At 31.4% G+C, this 12,340-nt stretch overlaps 1 protein-coding gene across 3 annotated transcripts in view; it reads left to right on the forward strand.

The window, feature by feature from the left end:
* Window positions 1-12,340, forward strand: part of ttyh1 (tweety family member 1) — a 68,064-nt gene that overhangs the window by 12,918 nt on the left and 42,806 nt on the right. For all 3 annotated transcript variants that reach the window (XM_062062515.1, XM_062062518.1, XM_062062517.1), the window contains exons 2-3: window positions 7,662-7,826; window positions 10,368-10,597. In XM_062062515.1, coding sequence (XP_061918499.1) covers window positions 7,692-7,826; window positions 10,368-10,597 — 365 coding nt within the window. In that variant the 5' untranslated portion in view covers window positions 7,662-7,691. The remainder of the gene's footprint in view (window positions 1-7,661; window positions 7,827-10,367; window positions 10,598-12,340) is intronic.

The following is a 12,340-nucleotide window of genomic DNA, read 5'->3' on the forward strand; positions in this document are numbered from 1 at the left end:
CGACTCAATCACAGGCAACGAAAGAAACATCATCATCCACGCAAAGAACTCCATACTCTTCCGCAACGGTACACCATGGCAAAAAAAGAACAATTCAACATTCGACGTCACTATGGGGAGTTTCGACGGAGCAGAAACGTGCGAACTTGTTGGGAGTTTCCTCCTCTCCCAGCTCGCTAGCCTCAACCTGAACCTTGGTATTTACCGTGATGACGGACTGGCAGTGTGTCGCGCCTCGCCAAGGAGCAGCGAGAATACCAAGAAGCGTATATGCCAAATCTTCAAAGAGAACGGTCTACGGATCACAATTGAAGCCAACAAGCAAACCGTCAACTTCCTCGACGTCACGTTCAACCTGAGGAATAACAGCTACCAACCATTCACGAAACCCAACACAACACTCCAATACGTGCACCATGACAGCAACCACCCACCCACCACCACGAAAAGAATACCTACCGGAATTAATAAAAGACTATCGATGCTGTCATCTAGCAAAGCTGAATTCGACAAAGCAACCCCCCCATACCAAAAAGCACTTGATGAATGCGGATACAACTTCACCCTCACCTACGAACCCACGCCAGGAAACCAACCAAAAAGGAGCAGAAAAGGAAACAACATTATCTGGTACAACCCCCCATACAGCAAAAACGTCTCAACTAATATTGGCCACAAATTCCTCACCCTGATCGACAAACACTTCCCCAAAGGCAACACCCTAAGAAAAGTATTCAACAAGAACAACATTAAATTGAGCTACAGCTGCATGAACAACATGCAGCAAATAATTTCAAACCACAATAAAGCAATTGAAAAGGAGCCGCCCACCACCAGGCAGAACGACTCCAAAACCGACAAAAGCTGTAACTGCCGCAAGAAACCTGATTGCCCTCTCAACGGGGGGTGCTTACAATCATCAGTTGTTTACCAAGCAAAGGTAATACGCAAGGACATTAACACATCCGACACATACGTAGGATTAACTGAGGGAGAATTCAAAACCAGATGGAACAATCACAAGGCTTCTTTCAGATGCAAAAGACTCCGGAACACTACAGAACTCAGCAAACACATTTGGAATCTCAAAGACAATAATGTTGAATATTCAATAACATGGCAAATTCTTGCATCCAGCACACCTTACAACAGTGGTAACAAAAGATGCAACCTATGCTCAAAAGAGAAACTGTTTATCATATACCGTCCAGAGTTGTCATCCCTCAACAAACGCAGCGAAATTGTATCAGCATGCCGTCACAGAAGGAAACACCTCCTAGGTAACACATGAGTCAATCACCACGCCCCCACGCCTGCCTGTACCCACCCGCTCTGTGCCCTATATAAACCATGGTATGTGAATGCTTCCATTAAAATCTCCTGAGGATTGAGGAAACCCCTCATGAAACAGGCCTGTAGAGATGAAATAGTCTTGTGATTTTTTCCCACACATACATTACGCTCTACCACGGTATCGAGCACTATTTTTTGGATAATCTAATTAAGACATATATATATATATAAATATATATATATACACACACACACACATATATATATGTGTGTATATATATATATATATATGTGTGTATATATATATATATATATATATATATATATATATATATATATATATATATATATATATATGTATATGTGTGTGTGTGTATATGTATGTATGTGTGTGTATTAGGGTTGTACGGTATACCGGTATTAGTATAGTACCGCGATACTAATACTAATACTCATATTTGGAGTTTACCGCCCCCTAAGATTTTTTGTTAAAATAAAGACAATAATAAACATTTTTGTGGTCCCCTTTATTTAGAAAAGTAGCGAAATATATTTTGGTACCAGTACCGGTGCCAAACTATTGGTATTGGGACAAAACTAGTGTGTATTTACAGTGGTGGTCAAAAGTGTACGTACACTTGTAAAGAACATCATGTCATGGCTGTCTTGACTTTACAATCATTTCTTATTTTGTTGTGATGTAGTGATTGGAGCACACACTTGTTGCTCACAAAAAACATTCATGAAGTTTGCTTCTTTGATGAATTTATTATGGGTCTACTGAAAATGTGAGGGTCAAAAGTATACATACAGCAATGTTAATATTTGCTTACATGTCCCTTGGCAAGTTGACCTGCAATAAGGCGCTTTTGGTAGCCATCCACAAGCTTCTGCTTGACCACTAAATTGCTGCAGTTCAGCTAAATGTGTTGCTTTTCTGACATGGACTTGTTTCTTCAGCATTGTCCACACCTTTAAGTCAGGACTTTGGGAAGGCCATTCTAAAACCTTCATCCTAGCCTCATTTAGCCATTCCTTTACCACTTTTGAGGTGTGTTTGGGGTCTTTGTCCTGTTGGAACACCCAACTGCGCCCAAGACCCAACCTCCGGGCTGATGATTTTAGCTTGTCCTGAACAATTTGGAGCTAATCCTCCTTTTTCATTGTCCCATTTAAAGCAGCAGTTCCATTGGCAGCAAAACAGGCCCAGAGCATAATACTACCACCACCATGCTTGACGGTAGGCCTGGTGTTCCTGGGATTAAAGGCCTCACCTTTTCTCCTCCAAACATATTGCTGGGTATTGTGGCCAAACAGCTCCATTTTTGTTTCATCCGACCACAGAATTTTCTTCCAGAAGGTCTTATCTTTGTCCATGTGATGTCAGAGGAAACATAAATTGAGCAGGGAAACCTGTGAAACAGGCTGGTAGGGATTATATAGCCTCTAGTTTTTTCCTGACATAACGTATATTCCACTGTACCCCGCTATTGAGCACTGTATTACGGATAAACCACAAAAACCTTGACTCTCTCTCTCTCACTATATATATATATATATATATATATATATATTTAATTTTTTTATTTTTTTTATTTTTTAATTTATTTTTTATGGCAAATACTCAAAAAATGAAGTATTTCTCCCCCCTCTCTCCCCCAAAATATTTCAAAGTGTAATATTTAATGTGAATTAAACGGAGCCTTACATATGTCAATCAATCAATCAATCAATGTTTATTTATATAGCCCTAAATCACAAGTGCCTCAAAGGGCTGCACAAGCCACAACGACATTAATTGTAATTATTTATTTTTTATTTTTTGAGAAATTACAATTTAAAAAAACATTTTGGGATCCAAACAGTTAAAAAATTGGTCATACTTTTATTTTTTTTATTTTTTACTTTGATCCTTAAAGTCTCTGGAGCAGTGTTTGTCACTAGTGGTGTGCTGGCTCCATCTAGTGGTACGCCAAAGAATCACTCCATTAAAGTACAGTGTTTTATTCTCCCATATTCAGTGTTACTGTTCGAACTGTGCCTAATGTCACAGTGGCCAAAAAATATGAACTATACTTGTTAAATACAACCTCTGCCCTGTTTTTAATGAATACTTATGTCTACTACTTTGATGCGGTTCATTACGGTGCTACGTGGAGAGACACGTTACAGAAGCATTGTTCTAGATCAACTTCAGATCTATTGGAAGTTTTTATTATTCTTTCATTTCGTTTTAGTTACTTAGTTTTATGCCTTTTTGGTCAAAGATAAATTAGTTTTTATGGCCAACGCACAAAATATGCAATATTTCCCCAATATTTCATGTGAAATAATTGGAGTCTTAAATATGTCAATAATTCATTACAACATTGATTTTAATCTATTATTATGTTTTGAGCAATGATATACAGGATGAAAAAAAATCACACAAAATTATTTTTTATAAACTTCAATCGTTTCAATATTCTATACCCATATTTTATGCTTTTAAATTGACATATTGTTCGCTGATAATGTCTTTTTTATTTGAGTGAATATTTATTTCAGTACATTTACTGCATTTTACTGTTATTTTTTAAATTTTGTTTTTTTGTTTAATTTTATTTATTTTTTAAATTGTTTTTTACAATTATGTAATACTTTATTTATTTCACGACTTTGTTCCACAATATTTAGTTTTTATTCTAGGAATATTAATGTAGGAATATTATGTAATCTTTTCCCAAACTAATTTTATTCTTTTCAATATTTTATTTTGCATCCTGATATTTTATACTTTTAAAATATATATTTTTTCTGATCATTAATCTGAGACAATGTTCTGACTTTGTGTTCCTAATATTAAAATTTTATTTTAGTAAAATTACTACATTTTTCTCCATTTCTGCTGTTGATTTGTATGTTTTTAATTGATTTTACTGTTTTTATTTAAAATGTTTTTAAATATTTTTTTTTAGGTGTTTCTTTCCATGATTTTTATATTCGTATGTCACAACTTTGTTCCCATGATATTTAGTTTTTATTCTGGGAATATTTTAACTTTTTCCCAACCTCATTTCCCAAAAATTACAACTTTATTCTTTTCAATATCTCATTTTGCGTCCTCATATTTTATGCTTTTAAATGACACATTTGTTCCATAAAAATAACTTTTTTTATCAGCGTTTATGTTCCAAATATTTTGACTTTATTTCAGTACATTTACTGCATTGTTCCCAATGTTACTGTTTATTTTTTAAATTCTGTTTTCTTGTTTAATTTTAAAAAAAAAGAAAAGTTTTATTGTTTTTTTTTAATTATGTAAGAATTTATTTTTGTGATTTTTATATTCTTATGTCACGACTTTGTTCCCACAATATTTTTTTTTGATTCTGGGAACATTAAGTCTTATAATCTTTTCCCAAACAAATTTTCCCAAAATGACAACTTTATTTCTTTCAATATTTTATTTAACATCCCAAATTTTATGCTTTTAAAATGACATATTATTCTAATAATTACTTTTTTTATTTGAGTGAATATTCTGACTTAATGTTCCCAATATTTGGACTTTATTTCAGTACAATCACTGCATTGTTCCCAATTTTACAGTTACTTTTTTTAATTCTATTTATTTTTATTTTATTTTTATTTATTTTTTATTGTTTTTCAAATTTATGTAAGACTTTCTTTATTTCACGACTTTGTTTCTACGATATTTAGTTTTTATTCTGTGAATCTTATAATCTTTTCCCAAACTAATTTAATTATTTTCAATATTTTATTTTGCATCCTGATATTTTATACTTTTAAAATTACATTCTTTTTCTGATAATTAATCTGAGATAATATTTTGACTTATGTTCCTAATATTTAGATTTTATTTTAGTAAAATTACTACATTATTCCCCATTTTTGCTGTAGATTTTTTATTGAGTTTACTGTTTTTATTTAAAATGTTTTCTTTAATTTATTTTGTAGGTATTTCTTCCTGCGATTTTTTAATTTTAATGTCACGACTTTCTTTGTTCCCATGATATTTTGTTTTTATTCTGGGAATATTTTTACTTTTTCCCAACCTCATTTTCCAAAAATGACAACTTTATTCCTTTCAATATTTTATTTAATATTCCAAATTTTACGCTTTTAAAATAACATATTTTTCTAACAATTACGTTTTTATTTGAGTGAATATTCGGACTTAATGTTCCCAATATTTGGACTTTATTTCAGCACAATCACTGCATTGTTCCCAATTGTACTGTTTATTTTTTCATTCTATTTAAGTTTTTTTTTTTTTTTTTTTTTTTAATTATATAAGACTTTCTTTATTCCACGACTTTGTTTCCAAGATATTTTGTTTTTATTCTGGGAATCTTATAATCTTTTCCCAAACAAATTTTATTATTTTCAATATTTAATTTTGCATCCTGATATTTTGTACTTTTAAAATATAACATTTTCTGATAATTAATCTGAGATAATATTCTGACTTTCTGTTCCTAATATTTGATTTGACTGTTTTTATTTAAAATGTTTTTTACATTTATTTAGTAGGTATTTCTTCCTGTGATTTTTATATTCTTATGTTACGACTTTGTTCCCATGATATTTTGTTTTTATTCTGGGAATATTTTAACTTTTTCCCAACCTCATTTTCCAAAAATTAGAACTTTATTCCTTTCAATATTTTATTTAATATTCCATATTCTATGCTTTCAAAATGACTTATTTTTCTAATAATTACTTTTTTATTTGAGTGAATATTCAGACTTAATGTTCCCAATATTTGGACTTTATTTCATCATTCCCAATTTTACTGTTTATTTTTTAATTCTATTTTCTTGTTTATTTATTAATATATTTATTTTTTATAGTTTTTTTAAATTATGTAAGACTTTCTTTATTTCACGACTTTGTTCCCACAATATTTTGTTTTTATTCTGGGGATATTTTAACGTTTTCCCAACCTCATTTTACTAAAATTACAACTTTATTCCTTTCATTTTTTTAATGTAATATTCCTTATTTTATGCTTTTAAAATTTCTTATTTTTTTCTAATAATTAGTTTTTTATTTTGGTGAATATTCGGACATAATGTTCCCAATATTTGGACTTTATTTCATCATTCCCAATTTTACTGTTTATTTTTTAATTCTATTTTCTTGTTTATTTATTAATATATTTATTTTTTAATAGTTTTTTAAAATTATGTAAGACTTTCTTTATTTCACGACTTTGTTCCCACAATATTTTGTTTTTATTCTGGGGATATTTTAACTTTTTCCCAACCTCATTTTACTAAAATTACAACTTAATTCCTTTCATTTTTTTAATGTAATATTCCTTATTTTATGCTTTTAAAATTACTTATTTTTTCTAATAATTAGCTTTTTATTTTAGTGAATATTCGGACATAATGTTCCCAATATTTGGACTTTATTTCATTGTTCCCAATTTTACGGTTTATTTTTTAATTCTATTTTCTTGTTTATTTTTATTTAAAAAAGTCACTTGTTTTTTAAAATTATGTAAGACTTTCTTTATTTCACGACTTTGTTCCCACGATATTTTGTTTTTATTTTGGGAATATTTTAACGTTTTTCCCAACCTCATTTTCCAAAATTTGCAACTTTATTCCTTTCAATATTTTATTTAATATTCCATATTTTATGCTTTTAAAATGACTTATTCTTCTAATAATTACTTTTCTATTTGAGTGAATATTCGGACTTTATGTTCCCAATATTTAGACTTAGACTTAGACAAACTTTAATGATCCACAAGGGAAATTGTTCAACATATTTGGACCTTATTTCATTGTTCCCAATTTTACAGTTTATTTTTTTTATTCTATTTTTATTTTTTTATTGTTTTTTTTAGAATGATGTAAGACTTTCTTTACTTCACGACTTTGTTTCCACGATATTTTGTTTTTATTCTGAGAACATTTTAACTTTTTCCCAACCTAATTTTCCAAAAAATTACAATTTTATTCTTGTCATTATTTTATTTTGCATCCTCATATTTTATGCTTTTAAGTGTGAATGTTGTCTGTCTATCTGTGTTGGCCCTGCGATGAGGTGGCGACTTGTCCAGGGTGTACCCCGCCTTCCGCCCGATTGTAGCTGAGATAGGCTCCAGCGCCCCCCGCGACCTCGAAGGGAATAAGCGGTAGAAAATGGATGGATGACACATTTGTTCCATGAAACTAACTTTTTATCAACGTTTATGTTCCCAATATTTGGACTTTATTTCAGTACATTTACTGCATTGTTGCCATTTTTACACTTGATTTTTTATTTTGACTATTTATTTCATTGAGTGTATTATTTTGAAGGAGTTGTGGTCTTCTCGCTCACATCTCCCTCTCTCTCTCCCTGCCCAGGGTGGAGGAGGGGCCCGGGGCCAGGGGACAATGGCTGCCATGACGACGGTGCCCGGCTACAGCCCCTCGCTGTGGGTGAGAGTGTGTCACGCCCTCCCCCGGCTGGACCTGGCCATGCAGATGAGGGACAACGTCTTTGCCCCCGACAGCTGGGAGTACCAGCAGGTGAGGCTCACCTGAACGCAACTGGTGCCTTCAGGGGGAAGGACTTCGCCTTAAGAGCTTCCCTGGACACGGGGTGGAGGGCCCGATGAGAGAGAAGTGTGAGGGGCACAAGAGGGAGGCAAATGGGGCCACAGCAAAAGACAAAGGAGGCTGCTGCAAGTGCCCAGAGAAGGGAAGTGCAGAGGGAATGACTAATGCGGAGGAAGGGAGGGGAGAGGTCCGGGGCTGGGGGGCTGGGGGGGCTCACAACGAGTCAGCCATCAGTGAGCGAGAGTCGCAGTCTCCGGAGCTAAGTAGGTCACACATTTATTAATAGAGATGCAGCGGTGGGGAAAGATAGAGAGAAATGAGAGTGAGGGGGTGAGAGAGAGAGAGAGGGAGAGAGAGAGAAATGAGAGTGAGGGGGTGAGAGAGAGAGGGAGAGAGAGAGAGAGAGAAATGAGAGTGAGGGGGTGAGAGAGACAGACAGATGGATGAAAGATAAAGTGAAAAAAGATGAAAAAATGCATTTCAGTAATGTTTGACTTTATGACACTGATCACATGTTTAATATGTCTTACTGACATCATCCTCTCTCTGATATCTGACTGGCATATATATACATACTGTATATATATATATATATATATATATATATATATATATATATATATATATATATATATATATATATATATATATATATATATATATATATATATATATATATATATATATATATATACATACATATATATATACACATATATACATATGTACATATATATATATACAAATATATATATATATATATATTCATATATACACACACATAAATACATGTATATACAAACCCTGTTTCCATATGAGTTGGGAAATTGTGTTAGATGTAAATATAAACAGAATACAATGATTTGCAAATCCTTTTCAAGCCATATTCAGTTGAATATGCTACAAAGACAACATATTTGATGTTCATGTTGATGTAACACGTGGCTTGGCATTGTCTTGCTGAAATAAGCAGGGGCGTCCATGGTAACGTTGCTTGGATGGCAACATATGTTGCTCCAAAAGCTGTATGTACCTTTCAGCATTAATGGTGCCTTCACAGTTGTGTAAGTTACCCATGTCTTGGCCACTAATACACCCCCATACCATCACACATGCTGCCTTTTACACTTTTCAACAAATCCGGATGGTTCTTTTCCTCTTTGGTCCGGAGGACACGACGTCCACAGTTTCCAAAAACAATTTGAAATGTGGACTCGTCAGACCACAGAACACTTTTCCACTTTGTATCAGTCCATCTTAGATGAGCTCAGGCCCAGCGAAGCCGACGGCGTTTCTGGGTGTTGTTGATAAACGGTTTTCGCCTTGTATAGGAGAGTTTTAACTTGCACTTACAGATGTAGCGACCAACTGTAGTTACTGACAGTGGGTTTCTGAAGTGTTCCTGAGCCCACGTGGTGATATCCTTTACACACTGATGTCGCTTGTTGATGCAGTACAGCCTGAGGGATGGAAGGTCACGGGCTTAGCTGCTTACGTGCAGTGATTTCTCCAGACTCTCTGAACCCTTTGATGATATTACGGAGCGTAGATGGTTAAATCCCTAAATTCCTTGCAATAGCTGCTTGAGAAAGGTTTTTCTTAAACTGTTCAACAATTTGCTCAGGCATTTGTTGACAAAGTGGTGACCCTCGCCCCATCCTTGTTTGTGAATGACTGAGCATTTCATGGAATCTACTTTTATACCCAATCATGGCACCCACCTGTTCCCAATTAGCCTGCACACCTGTGGGATGTTCCAAATAAGTGTTTGATGAGCATTCCTCAACTTTATCAGTATTTATTGCCACCTTTCCCAACTTCTTTGTCACGTGTTGCTGGCATACAATTCTAAAGTTAATGATTATTTGCACAAAATAAAATGTTCATCAGTTTGATCATCAAATATGTTGTCTTTGTAGCATATTCAACTGAATATGGCTTGAAAATGATTTGCAAATCATTGTATTCTGTTTATGTTTACATCTAACACAATTTCCCAACTCATATGGAAACGGGGTTTGTATATATACATACATATAAGTATATATATGTATACATACACACATATATTTACATACATATATATATATATATATATATATATATATATATATATATATATATATATATATATATATATATATATATATATATATATATATATATATATATATATATATATATATACGTATATATGTATATATATATTTTTATATATATATATATATATATATATATATATATATATATATATATATATATACATATATATACACACTCAAGCTTTCGTGCTTTTGAATCCATGCATCACAGTAATAAAATATTCATGAATAAAATCACATTACAGCATACAGTACTTTAGTGAGTACTTTACTTAGTACTCCCAGATGCTAAAATTCCGTATTAAAATATATTCATCATTTCTCAAATATATTCTTGTATTTACAACTTCAGTGATGTCTTATTTTTATTTAAAAAAATGAAGGAAAGTCTTGTGCTCTCTGTCCTCAGACCCTGCTGGTCCTGTCCAGCGTGTCGGCCGTGGCCCTGGTGGTCTCCCTCCTGGTGGTCCTGTCCTTCCTCATCCATTACTGCTGCTGTCACCGTGGCGACCGCGGCGACGGCTCGGAGGAGGAGGAGGAGGACGAGGACGGCAGCACGGGTCACGGCTACAGCGGCAAGAAGGGCCGAGGGATCTGCTGCGTCACCTGGGTCGCCGTGGCCGCCGTCACGCTCTGCTGGTGAGCACCTGACCCTTCCCACACACCGCTGCCATGGCAACCGACCATGGAATATCCACATGGTTGGCGTGCGTGTGGGGAAATAAACTTATGTTCATCCAGGCACGCCGGCTTCAAGTCGGCTACTTTTGGCTGATTAAAATACAATTTAGTGAGTTCTTTATTTCTTTTGAAAGAAGTCATCGTGAAATTCAAGCAAGCGGCAACTGAAAAATAAATAAATAAAATATTTCACATATGTAGTAGGTGTACCTAATGAAGTGTCACGTACCAAATATGACATTTCATTCATTCATGCTATTTGCTGCTGCTTACACAAATAGATATGTTTATTACATATGTAATAATATTAATTAATTTAATAATATATATGTATAATATATATGTATAATATATATTAAATATTGATACATTTAAATTAAATGCTATTTAGTACTACTTAGACAAATATATTTTTAAATATAATAATATATATGTATATTAAATATTAAATAATAATACATTCAAATTAAATGCTGTTGGGTGCTACTTACACAAATATATAAATTTTAATTTAATAAAATATATGTATATTATATACAACAATATTTTCTATTTAATAAAAAAATATGTATATCATATAAGATAATATTTTAATGTAATAGATATATATATATTATACATGTAATATGTTTTTGAATGTAAGAATATATATGTATTTTATATATAATAATATTTTTAATTTAATAATAGATATGTATATTATATATATAATACTTTTTAATTTAATAATAGATATGTATACTATATATATATGACAGTATTTTTTTAATTCAACAATACACATGTATAATATATATTAAATAGTAATACATTTAAATTAAATGCTATTTGGTGCTACTTACACAAATATATTTTTAATTTAAGAATAGATATGTATATTACATATATAATAATATTTTTTAAATTGAATAATATATATATATGTATAATATGTATTAAATATTAATACATTTAAATTAAATGCTCTTTGGTGCTACTTACACAAATATATTTTAACTTAATAATAGATGTGTATACTATATATGTATAATAATATTTTTAAATGTAATAATACATATGTATAATACATATTACGTAATTATACATTCAAATTAAATTCTATTTGGTGCTACTAACACAAATATATTTTCATTTAATAATAGATATGTATAATATATATTTAAAAAATGTTTAATTTAATAATATGTATATTATATATAATAATATTTTTATTTTAAAATAGATATGTTTAAGTTTAATATTTTTTAATGTAATAGATATTTATATTATACATATGATATATTTTTTATTTAAGAATAGATATGTATAATATATATATATATATATTATCATATTATTTTATTTAATAATAGATATGTATATTATATATATAATATTTTATAATTTATCAATAGGTATGTAAACTATATACCTGTATATATTATTTTTTTAATTTTTTAATTTTAAATAAATAAAAGATATCAATCAATCAAAGTGTATTTATATAGCCCTAAATCATGAGTGTCTCAAAGGGCTGCACAAGCCACAACAGCATCCTCAGCTCAGATCCCATGACTTTAATACACATGTGTAATATATATTAAATAATAATACATTCAAATTAAATGCTATTTGGTGCTACTTAAATAAATATATTTTTATTTTGATAATAGATACGTATAATATATATAATAATATTTTTGAATGTAATAATAGTTATGT

Source organism: Entelurus aequoreus, linkage group LG11, assembly GCF_033978785.1.
Source record: "Entelurus aequoreus isolate RoL-2023_Sb linkage group LG11, RoL_Eaeq_v1.1, whole genome shotgun sequence".
NCBI lineage: Eukaryota > Metazoa > Chordata > Actinopteri > Syngnathiformes > Syngnathidae > Entelurus > Entelurus aequoreus.